The 19,333-nt window shown below is 44.1% G+C and overlaps 1 protein-coding gene across 1 annotated transcript in view; it reads right to left on the bottom strand.

The window, feature by feature from the left end:
• Positions 1 to 19,333, bottom strand: part of LOC139377171 (ankyrin repeat and fibronectin type-III domain-containing protein 1-like) — a 165,841-nt gene that overhangs the window by 21,372 nt on the left and 125,136 nt on the right. Inside the window, exons 16-17 of the mRNA XM_071120176.1 lie at positions 16,789 to 16,957; positions 11,515 to 11,681 (exon numbers count right to left, since the gene is read on the bottom strand). Of these exons, the coding sequence (XP_070976277.1) occupies positions 11,515 to 11,681; positions 16,789 to 16,957 (336 nt within the window). The remainder of the gene's footprint in view (positions 1 to 11,514; positions 11,682 to 16,788; positions 16,958 to 19,333) is intronic.

The following is a 19,333-nucleotide window of genomic DNA, read 5'->3' as shown; positions in this document are numbered from 1 at the left end:
GAATCAGTCATTAAAAACAACCAAAATCCATTAGATTACCCAATAACCCAACAAGAACTAAATGAAAAGCTAAAATCTATTAAATCAAAAAAGGCTTGTGGTGTAGACAACATCAGAAATGAAATGCTGAAAAACAGCACACCTGAGTTGCAAAATGCTGTGCTTAAATTGTTCAACATGGTTTTAACTTCTGGCTGCTTCCCTGATGTCTGGAACCAGGGGCTCATCTCCCCTATCCACAAAAATGGAGACAAATCAGACCCCAATAATTACAGGGGAATTTGCGTCAACAGTAACTTGGGAAAGATTTTCTGTAGCATTTTGAATTCAAGAATTCAAACCTTTCTTCAAGAAAAAAATGTAATAAGTAAATGTCAAATTGGCTTTCTCCCTAACCATCGCACTACTGACCATATATACACCTTACACACACTAATTAATAAACACGTCCACCAAAAAAAAGAGGGCAAAATCTTTGCTTGCTTTATTGACTTTAAAAAAGCATTTGATTCGATTTGGCACGAAGGGCTATTCTACAAAATTCTACAAAGTGGGCTTGGTGGTAATGTGTATGACTTAATAAAATGTATGTACACAGAAAATAAGTGTGCAATAAAAATCAAAAACCAAAGAACAGAATTTATTTTCACAATGTCGAGGTGTGAGACAAGGCTGCAATTTGAGTCCAAATCTTTTCAACATTTATATCAATGAATTAGCAGACATGTTGGACCAATCTCCAGCCCCAGGACTCACACTATTTGACACAGAGGTGAAATACCTGCTATATGCTGATGACTTGGTACTTCTATCACCAACCAAAGAAGGTCTTCAACAAAACATTAATATTCTGGAGCAATATTGCCATAATTGGGCCCTGGCAGTAAATTTCCAAAAAACTAAAATCATGATTTTCCAAAAAAAACCCAGATGTCAGAAACACAAATGTAAATTCACCCTGAACGACACCTTAATTGAACACACAAAACATTACACCTACCTTGGTCTGACCATATCTGCATCGGGGAACTTTAATATGGCAGTGAATGCACTCAAAGAAAAAGCCCGCAGAGCAATGTATGCAATAAAAATGAAATTATTCAAAATCAACATCACCATCTAAATGTTTCTGACAAATGGTTTGATAATGAATGTAAAACAATTAGAAAACACAGGTGGCCACCCCCATTAGAAAACATTAGGTGGCCACCCCCACAGAGAAGCCAGCAGAACAGCCCACCTCAGCACCCAACAAAAGTCTCGACACCACAGCAGAACAGTCCACACCAGACCCTGACCATAGAGTCGACACCACAGCAGAACAGTCCACACCAGACCCTGACCATAGAGTCGACATCACAGCAGAACAGACAAATGAAGAACCCCAAGCCCAGAGGCTCTCACCCCCTCTGAGCACCCCCCCTGTCAGCCACCCTGATAGCCCTTTTGACAACCCCCCCACACCCACTGAGGACAAACACAAGACACAGATTGTACTACTTATGGACTCAAATGGGAAATATATAGAAGAAAAAAAACTTTTTCCCAAACACAGTGTGTCTAAACTCTGGTGTCCAAACACCCAGCGCGCCCTAGACCTTCTGTCTGAGGCCAAACTAGGCTCACCCAGCCACATAATAATACACACAGGCACAAACGACCTGAGAGCACAGCAGGAAAGAGTGGCCACAGCACTGAAGGGAGTGATTGAAAAGGCTTCTTCTACTTTCCCCAACGCACAAGTGGTTATCTCCACCCTGCTACCACGAAAAGACTTCCACCCTGCCACAATACAGCGGGTAAATGCAAGTATTTCCCGTGACTGTGCCTCAAAACCAAACGTTTTCCTGGCCCACCACTCCACCCTGGACTTGAACAGCCTCTATGACCAGGTCCACCTCTACAAGGCAGCAGTGCCCACCTTTGCCCAAACTCTAAAGGACATCGCTCTCAAACGTATCCCCAACACTTCACACAGGAGCAACAGATCAATAGACACCCCATCCAGACCAGCGAGACACCCTCCCAGATCTGCAGGACCCCCCCTGGACCTACACATAGAGGACCCACGCCAAGAGGAATTACATCCAGACCACAGTACACCCAGACACATCCACACCCCCACCCCAACCAATCAACACCCCCCCACGTCAACCATGCCCACACCCCATTTAGGCCCCCTCAGATCAGACCTATGCCACTCCTGCCCACCCCATGCACCCCACCCCCGCAAAGAGGGCCTCAACATGGAAGCCACACATACGCCCAGGTAGTGAGCGGGCAAACAGTCCCAACCTCCACTCTCACACTCGCCGAAGCCAATGGCATGTACCAGATGCTCAGCAGGCTCTGCTCACACTTACTGGCCTGAGGCCAAACCACGACCAACAACATTGGACACTCTATGGAACAAAAAGCCTTCACTATATTATCCTGGAATATCCAAGGCCTGAGGTCATCTGCCTTTGGCCTAAAGAGCAGAAACCCGGACTTCACCAAAGAAATCGGTAATACAGACATTGTCATCCTGCAAGAAACCTGGTATAGAGGAGACGGACCCACTGGTTGCCCTCTAGGTTACAGAGAGCTGGTAGTCCCATCCACCAAACTACCAGGTGTGAAACAGGGAAGGGACTCAGGGGGTATGCTAATTTGGTATAGAGCAGACCTAACTCACTCCATTAAATTAATCAAAACAGGAACATTTTACATTTGGCTAGAAATTCAAAAGGAAATTATCCTAAGAGAAAAATGTCCTCCTGTGTGCTACCTATATCCCCCCACTAGAATCCCCATATTTTAATGAAGACAGCTTCTCCATCCTGGAGGGGGAAATCAATCATTTCCAGGCCCAGGGACATGTACTAGTCTGTGGCGACCTAAATGCCAGAACCGGACAAGAACCTGACACCCTAAGCACACAGGGGGACAAACACCTGCCTGGAGGTGACAGCATTCCCTCCCACATATGCCCCCCTAGGCACAACTATGACAACATAACCAACAAAAACGGGTCACAACTCCTGCAGCTCTGTCGCACGCTGGGTATGTACATAGTCAACGGTAGGCTTCGAGGGGACTCCTATGGTAGGTACACCTATAGCTCATCTCTTGGCAGTAGTACTGTAGACTACTTTATCACCGACCTCAACCCAGAGTCTCTCAGAGCGTTCACAGTCAGCCCACTGACACCCCTATCAGACCACAGCAAAATCACAGTCTACTTAAACAGAGCAATAATCAATCATGAGGCATCAAAGCCAAAGGAACTGAGTAACATTAAGAAATGCTATAGATGGAAGGAATGCAGTTTGGAAACCTACCAAAAAACAATTAGGCAACAACAAATTCAATCCCTTTTAGACAATTTCCTGGGTAAAACGTTCCGCTGTAATAGTGAAGGTGTAAACTTGGCAGTAGAAAATCTTAACAGTATATTTGACCTCTCAGCTTCCCTATCAAATCTAAAAATCTCAAATAGAAAACCGAAGAAAATTAACAATAATGACAAATGGTTTGATGAAGAATGCAAAAATCTAAGAAAGAAATTGAGAAACCTGTCCAACCAAAAACATAGAGACCCGGAAAACCTGAGTCTACGCCTTCACTATGGTGAATCACTAAAACAATATAGAAATACACTACGGAAAAATAAGGAACAGCATGTCAGAAATCAGCTCAATGCAATTGAAGAATCCATAGACTCTAACCACTTCTGGGAAAATTGGAAAACACTAAACAAACAACAACAAGAAGAATTATCTATCCAAAATGGAGATGTATGGGTAAACCACTTCTCCAATCTTTTTGGCTCTATAACAAAGAATAAAGAGCAAAAACATATACATGATCAAATACAGATCTTAGAATCATCTATTAAAGACTACCAGAACCCACTGGATTATCCAATTACATTGAATGAGTTACAGGACAAAATAAAAACCCTCCAACCCAAAAAGGCCTGTGGTGTTGATGGTATCCTCAATGAAATGATCAAATATACAGACAACAAATTCCAATTGGCTATACTAAAACTCTTTAACATCATACTTAGCTCTGGCATCTTCCCCAATATTTGGAACCAAGGACTGATCACCCCAATCCACAAAAGTGGAGACAAATTTGACCCCAATAACTACCGTGGAATATGTGTCAACAGTAACCTTGGGAAAATCCTCTGCATTATTATTAACAGCAGACTCGTACATTTCCTCAATGAAAACAATGTACTGAGCAAATGTCAAATTGGCTTTTTACCAAATTACCGTACAACAGACCATGTATTCACCCTGCACACCCTAATTGACAACCAAACAAACCAAAACAAAGGCAAAGTCTTCTCATGCTTTGTTGATTTCAAAAAAGCCTTCGACTCAATCTGGCATGAGGGTCTGCTATACAAACTGATGGAAAGTGGTGTTGGGGGTAAAACATACGACATTATAAAATCCATGTACACAAACAACAAGTGTGCGGTTAAAATTGGCAAAAAACACACACATTTCTTCACACAGGGTCGTGGGGTTAGACAGGGATGCAGCTTAAGCCCCACCCTCTTCAACATATATATCAACGAATTGGCGCGGGCACTAGAAAAGTCTGCAGCACCCGGCCTCCCCCTGCTAGAATCCGAAGTCAAATGTCTACTGTTTGCCGATGATCTGGTGCTTCTGTCACCAACCAAGGAGGGCCTACAGCAGCACCTAGATCTTATGCACAGATTCTGTCAGACCTGGGCCCTGACAGTAAATCTCAGTAAGACCAAAATAATGGTGTTCCAAAAAAGGTCCAGTCACCAGGACCACAAATACAAATTCAATCTAGACACTGTTGCCCTAGAGCACACAAAAAACTATACATACCTTGGCCTAAACATCAGCGCCACAGGTAACTTCCACAAAGCTGTGAACGATCTGAGAGACAAGGCAAGAAGGGCATTCTATGCCATCAAAAGAAACATAAATTTCAACATACCAATTAGGATTTGGCTAAAAATACTTGAATCAGTCATAGAGCCCATTGCACTTTATGGTTGTGAGGTCTGGGGTCCGCTCACCAACCAAGACTTCACAAAATGGGACAAACACCAAATTGAGACTCTGCACGCAGAATTCTGCAAAAATATCCTCCGTGTACAACGTAGAACACCAAATAATGCATGCAGAGCAGAATTAGGCCGATACCCACTAATTATCAAAATCCAGAAAAGAGCCGTTAAATTCTACAACCACCTAAAAGGAAGTGATTCACAAACCTTCCATAACAAAGCCATCACCTACAGAGAGATGAACCTGGAGAAGAGTCCCCTAAGCAAGCTGGTCCTGGGGCTCTGTTCACAAACACAAACACACCCTACAGAGCCCCAGGACAACAGCACAATTAGACCCAACCAAATCATGAGAAAACAAAAAGATAATTACTTGACACATTGGAAAGAATTAACAAAAAAACAGAGCAAACTAGAATGCTATTTGGCCCTAAACAGAGAGTACACAGCGGCAGAATACCTGACCACTGTGACTGACCCAAAATTAAGGAAAGCTTTGACTATGTACAGACTCAGTGAGCATAGCCTTGCTATTGAGAAAGGCCGCCGTAGGCAGACATGGCTCTCAAGAGAAGACAGGCTATGTGCTCACTGCCCACAAAATGAGGTGGAAACTGAGCTGCACTTCCTAACCTCCTGCCCAATGTATGACCATATTAGAGAGACATATTTCCCTCAGATTACACAGATCCACAAAGAATTCGAAAACAAATCCAAATTTGAAAAACTCCCATATCTACTGGGTGAAATTCCACAGTGTGCCATCACAGCAGCAAGATTTGTGACCTGTTGCCACGAGAAAAGGGCAACCAGTGAAGAACAAACACCATTGTAAATACAACCCATATTTATGCTTATTTATTTTATCTTGTGTCCTTTAACCACTTGTACATTGTTAAAACACTGTATATATATATATATAATATGACATTTGTAATGTCTTTACTGTTTTGAAACCTCTGTATGTGTAATGTTTACTGTTAATTTTTGTTGTTTTTCACTTTATATTTTCACTTTGTATGTTGTCTACCTCACTTGCTTTGGCAATGTTAACACATGTTTCCCATGCCAATAAAGCCCTTGAATTGAATTGAATTGAATTGAGAGAGAGACAGAGAGAGAGAGACAGAGAGAGAGAGAGAGAGACAGAGAGAGAGAGACAGAGAGAGAGAGAGAGAGACAGAGAGAGAGAGAGAGAGACAGAGAGAGAGAGAGAGAGAGCGAGAGAGAGAGAGAGAGACTGGAGAACTGGGAATAATAAGAGGATGTTCCTGGATGCATCTGTCATTTGCCAATTACTTTTAATGTGAAATTGCTTTAATCATTTTCACATCACAAGGTAAATGTCATGGGGTTTAATCATTCAAATGATTTTTACTGAACTTCCATTTTCCTCCTGTCAAAGAATTTCCCTTCGTTCCACTTAATTAAATGGTTGATTGCCAATGATTTGTGCAGATTGAGGAAATTAGAGGAGATATAGTGCACCATATTGGCTATAAGGTGAGGATGAGGAATACGTCCCAAATGACACACTATTCCCTATAAAGTGCACTACTTTTGACCAGGTCTGATTTAAGTCAGTAAAGTTGGGGGTGATGACAAATCCAGTGATTGAATACGATGCACATCAAAACAATACTAACAACGTGTTTACAGTACTGACCCAGTCTTCAACACAATACTAACAACGTGTTTACAGTACTGACCCAGTCTTCAACACAATACTAACAAGGTGTTTACAGTACTGACCCAGTCTTCAACACAATACTAACATGTTTAGAGACCCGGTCTTCAACACAATACTAACATGTTTAGAGTACTGACCCGGTCTTCAACACAATACTAACATGTTTAGAGTAATGACCCAGTCTTCAACACAATACTAACATGTTTAGAGTACTGACCCAGTCTTCAACACAATACTAACAACGTGTTTACAGTACTGACCCAGTCTTCAACACAATACTAACAATGTGTTTACAGTACTGACCCAGTCTTCAACACAATACTAACAAGGTGTTTACAGTACTGACCCAGTCTTCAACACAATACTAAAATGTTTAGAGACCCGGTCTTCAACACAATACTAACATGTTTAGAGTACTGACCCGGTCTTCAACACAATACTAACATGTTTAGAGTAATGACCCAGTCTTCAACACAATACTAACATGTTTATAGACCCAGTCTTCAACACAATACTAACATGTTTAGAGTACTGACCCGGTCTTCAACACAATACTAACATGTTTAGAGTTCTGACCCAGTCGTCAACACAATACTAGCATGTTTAGAGACCCGGTCTTCAACACAATACTAACATGTTTAGAGTACTGACCCAGTCTTCAACACAATACTAACATGTTTAGAGACCCAGTCTTCAACACAATACTAACATGTTTACAGTACTGACCCAGTCTTCAACACAATACTAGCATGTTTAGAGACCCGGTCTTCAACACAATACTAACATGTTTAGAGTACTGACCCAGTCTTCAACACAATACTTACATGTTTAGAGTCCCAGTCTTCAACACAATACTAACATGTTTAGAGTACTGACCCAGTCTTCAACACAATACTAACATGTTTAGAGTTCTGTCCCCGCCCACACACCCTCCCTCTCAGTCAGTAATGATTGACCCAGCCCACACACCCTCCCTCTCAGTCAGTCATGACTGTCCCCGCCCACACACCCTCCCTCTCAGTCAGTCATGACTGTCCCCGCCCACACACCCTCCCTCTCAGTCAGTCATGACTGTCCACGCCCACACACCCTCCCTCTCAGTCAGTAATGATTGAACCCGCCCACACACCCTCCCTCTCAGTCAGTCATGACTGTCCCCGCCCACACACCCTCTCTCTCAGTCAGTCATGATTGACCCCGCCCACACACCCTCCCTCTCAGTCAGTCATGACTTTCCCCGCCCACACAACCTCCCTCTCAGTCAGTCATGATTGAACCCGCCCACACACCCTCCCTCTCAGTCAGTCATGATTGACCCCGCCCACACACCCTCCCTCTCAGTCAGTCATGATTGTCCCCGCCCACACACCCTCCCTCTCAGTCAGTCATGATTGACCCCGCCCACACACCCTCCCTCTCAGTCAGTCATGATTGACCCCGCCCACACACCCTCCCTCTCAGTCAGTCATGACTGTCCCCGCCCACACACCCTCCCTCTCATTCAGTCATGATTGTCCCCGCCCACACATCCTCCCTCTCATTCAGTCATGATTGTCCCCGCCCACACACCCTCCCTCTCATTCAGTCATGATTGTCCCCGCCCACACACCCTCCCTCTCATTCAGTCATGATTGTCCCCGCCCACACACCCTCCCTCTCATTCAGTCATGATTGTCCCCGCCCACACACCCTCCCTCTCATTCAGTCATGATTGTCCCCGCCCACACACCCTCCCTCTCAGTCAGTCATGATTGACCCCGCCCACACACCCTCCCTCTCAGTCAGTCATGACTGTCCCCGCCCACACACCCTCCCTCTCATTCAGTCATGATTGACCCCGCCCACACACCCTCCCTCTCAGTCAGTCATGATTGTCCCCGCCCACACACCCTCCCTCTCATTCAGTCATGATTGACCCCGCCCACACACCCTCCCTCTCATTCAGTCATGATTGACCCCGCCCACACACCCTCCCTCTCAGTCAGTCATGACTGTCCCCGCCCACACACCCTCCCTCTCAGTCAGTCATGACTGTCCCCGCCCACACAACCTCCCTCTCAGTCAGTCATGATTTACCCCGCCCACACACCCTCCCTCTCAGTCAGTCATGATTGACCCCGCCCACACACCCTCCCTCTCAGTCAGTCATGATTGACCCCGCCCACACACCCTCCCTCTCAGTCAGTCATGATTGACCCCGCCCACACACCCTCCCTCTCAGTCAGTCATGATTGACCCCGCCCACACACCCTCCCTCTCAGTCAGTCATGACTGTCCCCGCCCACACACCCTCCCTCTCATTCAGTCATGATTGACCCCGCCCACACACCCTCCCTCTCAGTCAGTCATGATTGGTATTTTTCCCGTCACAATCTCTCGCTACACTTTAATAACACAAACGCACACGCGCGAACCTGCACACACACACACACACACACACACACACACACACACACACACACACACACACACACACACACACACACACACACACACACACACATATACACACACACAAACGCACACACACGCACACACACACACACATTGGTTCTTCACAGAGAAAACACCAGATGGGTTTACTTTCATGCTTTCAACTTTCTGACACGAGAGAGAAGGCTGGGCAGTTCTGGAGTTCCTTAACGTTAGACAAACAAGCTATTTAACAGCTAGTACTCTTAGCTAGTTAGACTTTATTACATCAATAAAATGACTCCACTTGGATTATTAGCACAGTTGTTTTGGCTTGAGATAAATATATTTACTGAAAAATGGACATAAACGATATGAAAAATACGCTTTGTAACAATTTTCTTTTGATGAATGTGACAAATATGACTCATTCACTTTGTATTAGAAATAGTAAAATATATATATATATATATATATATATATATTTCACAGCATAATGATTTAATAGAGTGTCTCATAAAGTGGCAGACTTGAAAGCAACAGTAAAGTGGCTTTATGAAGCAAATGCCTTAAACAAGTTAGATACAGCTTCCATCTGAGATATATGGTCACATACAACTGTCTGTATTCCAGTGTGCCCTCACCCAGTTTACATATACTACAAGCCTCCCTAAGACAAGTGGTCTCATAGACAAAACATAGTAAAACATATTTTTACCTTTATTTAGCTAGGCAGGTCAGTTAAGAACAAATTATTATTATCAATGACAGCCTAGGAACAGTGGGTAAACTGCCTGTTCAGGGGCAGAAAGACAGATTTGTACCTTGTCAGCTCGGGGATTTGAACTTGCAACCTTTCGGTTACAAGTCCAACGCTCAAACCACTAGGCTACCCTGCCGCCCCAGGAAATGGAAATCCGTCACACTGAAAAAAAGTGCCGTTGGACGGGTTGGTGTTTAACATGAAAGTCTAGCAACCCAAAAGGTGGCAAGTTTGAATCTCATCACGGCCAATTTGTGACCGACCGCCTCGATTCAGCCTTAGGAAGCAAAATTTGAAATGGTGATTTTTACATTGGATAAAGTAGAGAATCAGAGTTATACATTGATATATCAGACACTGCCGTTGAGGAACAATGGGGAAAGTAATTCTGCTTTGACAGTTGATAAACTTTTAACTCCCCTTTTGAGAACGTGGACGCTTCATGGCAGAATGCTTTGCAACTACTTAGCTTGTTAGCAAACCCTTTACCTAACCCTAACCTTATACCTAACCTTAACCCTTTACCTAACCTTAACCCTTTACCTAACCCTAACCTTATACCTAACCTTAACCCTTTACCTAACCCTAACCTTAACCCTTTACCTAACCTTAACCCTTTACCTAACCCTAACCTTATACCTAACCTTAACCCTTTACCTAACCCTAACCTTAACCCTTTACCTAACCTTAACCCTTTACCTAACCCTAACCTTATACCTAACCCTAACCTTATACCTAACCCTAACCTTATACCTAACCTTAACCCTTTACCTAACCTTAACCCTTTACCTAACCCTAACCTTATACCTAACCTTAACCCTTTACCTAACCTTAACCCTTTACCTAACCCTAACCTTATACCTAACCCTAACCTTATACCTAACCCTAACCTTATACCTAACCTTAACCCTTTACCTAACCTTAACCCTTTACCTAACCTTAACCCTTTACCTAACCTTAACCTTAACCCTTTACCTAACCCTAACCTTAACCCTTTACCTAACCTTAACCTTAACCCTTTACCTAACCTTAACCTTAACCCTTTACCTAACCCTAACCTTAACCCTTTACCTAACCTTAACCTTAACCCTTTACCTAACCTTAACCTTAACCCTTTACCTAACCCTAACCTTAACCCTTTACCTAACCTTAACCTTAACCCTTTACCTAACCCTAACCTTAACCCTTTGCCTAACCTTAACTCTTTAACCTCCTAAACGTAACCCTAACTCCTAGCCTAGCTAACGTTAGCAAGCTAGCTGACAAGGTACAAATCAGTCGTTCTGCCCCTGAACAAGGCAAGTTAACCCACTGTTCCTAGGCCATCATTGAAAATAAGAATTTGTTCTTAACTGACCTGCCTAGTTAAATAAAGGTTAGATAAAAATAAATAAATAAAATAAATACATTTTGCAATATTCGTAACATATTGTACGTTTTGAAAATTCATAACATATAATACGAAATGGATGACGGACAACCACAAATGAAACATATCATATCATATCATATCATAAATGGAGTACAGAATAATATGAAATGCTCTGAGACCAGGTTGAGATAAACTATACCTGTAATACATATTAACACACATCTCCCTACCTGTGTATAGTCTAGTATATGTTGGTGTCTCTGTTTGGCCGTGGCGACCTCCGTGTCCGTGATGGCCTCTCGCAGGGCCTGCTGGGTAATAAGTGCATCCAGGTCCAAGACAGACGACATGCGACAGTACAGACTCATGCACTTCTCCTTGTACGCACTGAAATGGGCTGGAGAAAGAAATAAATACATAGGAATATACACTGAACTAAAACTAATACTATAAACTATTAACTGAGCTGAAATCAAAGGGAAAGGAAAAGGGGGATACCTAGTCAGTTGTACAACAGAAAGGGGGATACCTAGTCAGTTGAACAACAGAAAGGGGGATACCTAGTCAGTTGTACAACAGAAAGGGGGATACCTAGTCAGTTGAACAACAGAAAGGGGGATACCTAGTCAGTTGTACAACAGAAAGGGGGATACCTAGTCAGTTGAACAACAGAAAGGGGGATACCTAGTCAGTTGAACAACAGAAAGGGGAATACCTAGTCATTTGAACAACAGAAAGGGGGATACCTAGTCAGTTGAACAACAGAAAGGGGAATACCTAGTCAGTTGTACAACAGAAAGGGGGGATACCTAGTCAGTTGTACAACAGAAAGGGGGGATACCTAGTCAGTTGTACAACAGAAAGGGGGATACCTAGTCAGTTGTACAACAGAAAGGGGGATACCTAGTCAGTTGTACAACAGAAAGGGGGATACCTAGTCAGTTGAACAACAGAAAGGGGAATACCTAGTCAGTTGTACAACAGAAAGGGGGATACCTAGTCAGTTGTACAACAGAAAGGGGAATACCTAGTCAGTTGTACAACAGAAAGGGGGATACCTAGTCAGTTGAACAACAGAAAGGGGGGATACCTAGTCAGTTGAACAACAGAAAGGGGGGATACCTAGTCAGTTGTACAACAGAAAGGGGGATACCTAGTCAGTTGTACAACAGAAAGGGGGATACCTAGTCAGTTGTACAACAGAAAGGGGGATACCTAGTCAGTTGTACAACAGAAAGGGGGATACCTAGTCAGTTGTACAACAGAAAGGGGGATACCTAGTCAGTTGAACAACAGAAAGGGGGGTACCTAGTCAGTTGAACAACAGAAAGGGGGGATACCTAGTCAGTTGTACAACAGAAAGGGGGGATACCTAGTCAGTTGTACAACAGAAAGGGGGATACCTAGTCAGTTGTACAACAGAAAGGGGGGGATACCTAGTCAGTTGTACAACAGAAAGGGGGGATACCTAGTCAGTTGTACAACAGAAAGGGGGGATACTAGTCAGTTGTACAACAGAATGGGGGATACCTAGTCAGTTGTACAACAGAAAGGGGGATACTTAGTCAGTTGTACAACTGAATGCAATCAACTGAAATGTGTCTTCCGCATTTAACCCAACCCCTCTGAATCAGAGAGGTACAGGGAGCTGCCATAATCAACATCCACGTCTTCGGCGCCCGGGGAACACTGCCTAGATCCCAGAAATGTTGCATATGTACAAAAAGCTTATTTCTGTTGTACACTGTTGTACACTGATTTGTTTACCTCCCTGTTAGTGAGCTTTTCTCCTTTGCCAAGATAATACATCCACCTGACAGGTGAGGCATATCAAGAAGCTGATTAAACAGCATGATCATTACACAGGGACAGTAAAAAGGCCACTCTAAATTGTGCAGTTTTGTCACACAATGCCACAGATGTGAGGGAGTGTGCAATTGACATGCTGACTGCAGGAATGTCCACCAGAGCTGTTGCCAGAGAATTGGATATTCATTTCTCTACCATAAGTCTCCTCAAATGTAATTTTGGAGAATTTGGCAGTACGTCAAACCCGGCCTCACAACCGCAGACCACGTGTAACCACGGCAGCCCAGGCCCTCCACATCCGTCTTCTTCACCTGCAGGAATGTCTGCGACCAGCCATCCGGACAGCTGATGAACCTGAGGAGTATTTATGTCTGTAATAAAGCCCTGTAATGGGGAAAAACTAATTCTGATTGGCTGGGCCTGGCTCCCCAGTGGCTGGGCCTGGATCCCCAGTGGCTGGGCCTGGCACCCCAGTGGCTGGGCCTGGCTCCCCAGTGGCTGGGCCTGGCACCCCAGTGGGTGGGCCTGGATCCCCAGTGGGTGGGCCTGGCTCCCCAGTGGCTGGGCCTGGATCCCCAGTGGGTGGGCCTGGATCCCAGTGGCTGGGCCTGGCACCCCAGTGGGTGGGCCTGGCACCCCAGTGGGTGGGCCTGGATCCCCAGTGGGTGGGCCTGGATCCCCAGTGGGTGGGCCTGGCACCCCAGTGGCTGGGGAGTGGGTGGGCCTATGCCCTCCCAGGTCCACCCATGGCTGCGCCCCTGACTAGTCATGTGAAATCTATAGATAAGGGCCTAATATTTCAATTGATTGATTTACTTATATCAACTGTAACTCAGTAAAAGCATTGAAATTGTTGCATGTTGAATTTATATTTTTGTTCAGTTTATATCAGAATGTCATGTTAACACTATATAACAAGACATATAGGCTTCTCCTCCTCCGCAGAAGTGGACTGGAGCGATTGCTATGATTGTGTTACTAAATTATTATTCTGTTTTTTTATGCTGCATTTTTAAACACATTTGCAAGAGACAGCGGTCTCAATGGGACCCTGAATCAATAAAGGTTTAATAAAATACATAAATATTATCAGAATATTATCAAGACAGTACTACTACTGTAGGGGGGTCAGAGGTCAGATCAGCATGGCACTGTGGTACGCATGGCACTGTGGAGCTCTCATACAGAATGACTTAAAGTGTCCCTAGGGAATAGGGAGGAACAGAGAGGAATCTGGGGAATCTACAAAAACTGAACTAACAGAGAGAGAGGAACAGAGAGAGAGAGAGAGATAGAGATAGAGAGAGAGACAGAAAGACATAGAGACACACAGAGAGAGAGAGACATATAGAGAGGAACAAAGGCTAACAAAGAGAGAGATAGAGAGAGATAGAGAGAGAGAGAGAGAGAGAGAGAGAGAGAGAGAGAGAGAGAGAGAGAGACAGAAAGACACAGAGACACAGAGAGAGAGAGACATATAGAGAGGAACAAAGGCTAACAAAGAGAGAGAGATGGAGAGAGAGCGAGAGATAGAAAGAGAGCGAGAGACAGAGAGAGAGAGAGAGCGAGAGACAGAGAGAGAGAGAGAGGTATTTGAAATATACACAGGGATAGACAAAGGAGAGAGAGAGAGAGAGAGAGAGACAGAAAGACAGAGACACAGAGAGAGAGAGAGACATATAGAGAGGAACAAATGCTAACAAAGAGAGAGAAAGAGAGAGATAGAGAGAGAAAGAGATAGAGATAGAGACAGAAAGACACAGACACAGAGAGAGAGACATATAGAGAGGAACAAAGGCTAGCAAAGAGAGAGAGAGAGAGCGAGCGACAGAGAGAGAGAGAGAGGTATTTGAAATATACACAGGGATAGACAAGGAAGAGAGAGAGAGAGAGAGAGAGAGAGAGAGAGAGAGAGAGAGAGAGAGAGAGGTATTTGAAATATACACAGGGATAGACAAGGGAGAGAGAGAGAGAGAGAGAGAGAGAGAGAGAGAGAGGTATTTGAAATATACACAGGGATAGACAAGGGAGAGAGAGAGAGAGAGAGACAGAGAGAGAGACAGAGAGAGAGAGAGAGAGAGACAGAGAGAGAGAGGTATTTGAAATATACACATGGATAGACAAGGGAGAGAGAGAGAGAGACAGAGAGAGAGAGAGAGAGAGACAGAGAGAGAGAGGTATTTGAAATATACACAGGGATAGACAAGGGAGAGAGAGAGAGAGACAGAGAGAGAGACAGAGAGAGAGAGAGAGAGAGAGAGAGACAGAGAGAGAGAGGTATTTGAAATATACACAGGGATAGACAAGGGAGAGAGAGAGAGAGACAGAGAGAGAGACAGAGAGAGAGAGAGAGAGAGAGAGAGAGGGGTATTTGAAATATACACAGGGATAGAGAAGGGAGAGAGATAGAGAGAGAGAGAGAGACAGAGAGAGAGAGAGAGAGAGAGAGAGAGAGAGAGAGGTATTTGAAATATACACAGGGATAGACAAGGGAGAGAGAGAGAGAGAGAGAGAGGGGTATTTGAAATATACACAGGGATAGACAAGGGAGAGATAGAGAGAGAGAGAGAGAGGTATTTGAAATATACACAGGGATAGACAAGGGAGAGAGAGAGAGAGAGAGAGAGAGAGAGAGAGAGGTATTTGAAATATACACAGGGATAGACAAGGGAGAGAGAGAGAGAGAGAGAGAGAGAGAGAGAGAGGTATTTGAAATATACACAGGGATAGACAAGGGAGAGAGAGAGAGAGAGAGACAGAGAGAGAGACAGAGAGAGATAGAGAGAGAGAGAGAGAGAGAGAGGGGTATTTGAAATATACACAGGGATAGACAAGGGAGAGAGAGAGAGAGAGAGACAGAGAGAGAGAGAGGTATTTGAAATATACAAAGGGATAGACAAGGGAAAGAGAGACAGAGAGAGAGAGAGAGAGAGAGGGGTATTTGAAATATACACAGGGATAGACAAGGGAGAGAGAGAGAGAGAGAGACAGAGAGAGAGAGAGAGGTATTTGAAATATACACAGGGATAGACAAGGGAGAGAGAGAGAGAGACAGAGAGAGAGAGAGAGAGAGAGAGAGAGAGAGGTATTTGAAATATACACAGGGATAGACAAGGGAGAGAGAGAGAGAGAGAGAGAGAGAGAGAGAGAGAGAGAGAGGGAAAGAGAGGTATTTGAAATATACACAGGGATAGACAAGGGAGAGAGAGAGAGAGAGAGACAGAGAGAGAGACAGAGAGAGAGAGAGAGAGAGGCAGAGATAGAGGTATTTGAAATATACACAGGGATAGACAAGGGAGAGAGAGAGAGAGAGAGACAGAGAGAGAGACAGAGAGAGAGAGAGAGAGAGAGACAGAGAGAGAGAGGTATTTGAAATATACACAGGGATAGACAAGGGAGAGAGAGAGAGAGAGAGAGAGAGAGAGACAGAGAGAGAGACAGAGAGAGAGACAGAGAGAGAGAGAGAGAGAGAGAGAGAGAGAGAGAGAGAGAGAGAGACAGAGAGAGACAGAGAGAGAGAGAGAGAGAGAGAGAGAGAGAGAGAGAGACAGAGAGACAGAGAGACAGAGAGAGAGAGAGAGAGAGAGAGAGGTATTTGAAATATACACAGGGATAGACAGGGGAGAGATGGGTGAAAATCCATGTTTCAACAAGACGAGGTGGTTAACAGAAAGCAGTGGTCAGTGTAGACATACCCAGCTCAAACATTTGGAGAGGGAGGTTGAGGAAGCCGGAGTGTGGTGTGTAGGGGTTGGTCTGTCCGGGAGCGGTACACACATCGTCAGCCGCCGGCAGCAGCAGCAGGAAGGAAACATTATGACCCAACTCCAACACCTCGTGAGTGTAGATACGGAAGTGCTTGGCCTGCAATCAGACACGACCACACACAGTGGGAATAAGAACAGGACCACACACAGTGAGAATAAGAACACGACCACACACAGTGAGAATAAGAACAGGACCACACAGTGAGAATAACATGTTTAGAGTACTGACACACACAGTGAGAATAAGAACAGGACCACACACAGTGAGAATAAGAACAGGACCACACAGAGTGAGAATAAGAACAGGACCACACAGTGAGAATAAGAACAGGACCACACAGAGTGAGAATAAGAACAGGACCACACAGTGTCAGAATAAGAACACGACCACACAGAGTGAGAATAAGAACAGGACCACACACAGTGAGAATAAGAACAGGACCACACAGTGAGAATAAGAACAGAACCACACAGTGAGAATAAGAACAGAAACACACAGAGTGAGAATAAGAACAGGACCACACACAGTGAGAATAAGAACAGAACCACACAGTGAGAATAAGAACAGGACCTAACACAGTGAGAATAAGAACAGGACCACACAGAGTGAGAATAAGAACAGGACCACACAGTGAGAATAAGAACTGGACCACACAGAGTGAGAATAAGAACAGGACCACACACAGTCAGAATAAGAACACGACCACACACAGTGATAATAAGAACAGAACCATACAGTGAGAATAAGAACAGGACCACACAGAGTGAGAATAAGAACAGGATCACACACAGTGAGAATAAGAACAGGACCACACAGAGTGAGAATAAGAACAGGACCACACAGTGAGAATAAGAACAGGACCACAGAGAGTGAGAATAAGAACAGGACCACACACAGTGAGTATAAGAACAGAACCACACAGTGAGAATAACATGTTTAGAGTACTGACACACACAGTGAGAATAAGAACAGGGCCACACACAGTGAGAATAAGAACAGGATCACACACAGTGAGAATAAGAACAGGACCACACAGAGTGAGAATAAGAACAGGACCACACAGTGAGAATAAGAACAGGACCACAGAGAGTGAGAATAAGAACAGGACCACACACAGTGAGTATAAGAACAGAACCACACAGTGAGAATAAGAACAGGACCACACAGAGTGAGAATAAGAACAGGACCACACACAGTGAGAATAAGAACAGGACCACACACAGTGAGAATAAGAACAGAACCATACAGTGAGAATAAGAACAGAACCACACAGTGAGAATAAGAACAGGACCACACAGAGTGAGAATAAGAACAGGACCACACACAGTGAGAATAAGAACAGGACCACACAGTGAGAATAAGAACAGGACCACAGAGAGTGAGAATAAGAACAGGACCACACACAGTGAGTATAAGAACAGAACCACACAGTGAGAAAAAGAACAGAACCACACAGTGAGAATAAGAACAGGACCACACACAGTGAGAATAAGAACAGGACCACACAGAGTGAGAATAAGAACAGGACCACACAGTGAGAATAAGAACTGGACCACACAGAGTGAGAATAAGAACAGGACCACACACAGTCAGAATAAGAACACGACCACACACAGTGAGAATAAGAATAGGACCACACAGAGTGAGAATAAGAACAGGAGCACACACAGTGATAATAAGAACAGAACCATACAGTGAGAATAAGAACAGGACCACACAGAGTGAGAATAAGAACAGGACCACACACAGTGAGAACAAGAACAGGATCACACACAGTGAGAATAAGAACAGGACCACACAGAGTGAGAATAAGAACAGGACCACACAGTGAGAATAAGAACAGGACCACAGAGAGTGAGAATAAGAACAGGACCACACACAGTGAGTATAAGAACAGAACCACACAGTGAGAATAAGAACAGGACCACACAGAGTGAGAATAAGAACCGGACCACACACAGTGAGAATAAGAACAGGACCACACACAGTGAGAATAAGAACAGAACCATACAGTGAGAATAAGAACAGAACCACACAGTGAGAATAAGAACAGGACCACACAGAGTGAGAATAAGAACAGGACCACACACAGTGAGAATAAGAACAGGACCACACAGTGAGAATAAGAACAGGACCACAGAGAGTGAGAATAAGAACAGGACCACACACAGTGAGTATAAGAACAGAACCACACAGTGAGAATAAGAACAGGACCACACAGAGTGAGAATAAGAACAGGACCACACACAGTGAGAATAAGAACAGGACCACACACAGTGAGAATAAGAACAGAACCATACAGTGAGAATAAGAACAGAACCACACAGTGAGAATAAGAACAGGACCACACAGAGTGAGAATAAGAACAGGACCACACACAGTGAGAATAAGAACAGGACCACACAGTGAGAATAAGAACAGAACCACACAGTGAGAATAAGAACAGGAACACACAGAGTGAGAATAAGAACA

The sequence above is a fragment of the Oncorhynchus clarkii genome, chromosome 20, assembly GCF_045791955.1.
Source record: "Oncorhynchus clarkii lewisi isolate Uvic-CL-2024 chromosome 20, UVic_Ocla_1.0, whole genome shotgun sequence".
NCBI lineage: Eukaryota > Metazoa > Chordata > Actinopteri > Salmoniformes > Salmonidae > Oncorhynchus > Oncorhynchus clarkii.
The sequence above is the reverse complement of the archived record's forward strand: the minus strand, read 5'-3'. Positions and strand labels throughout refer to the sequence as shown.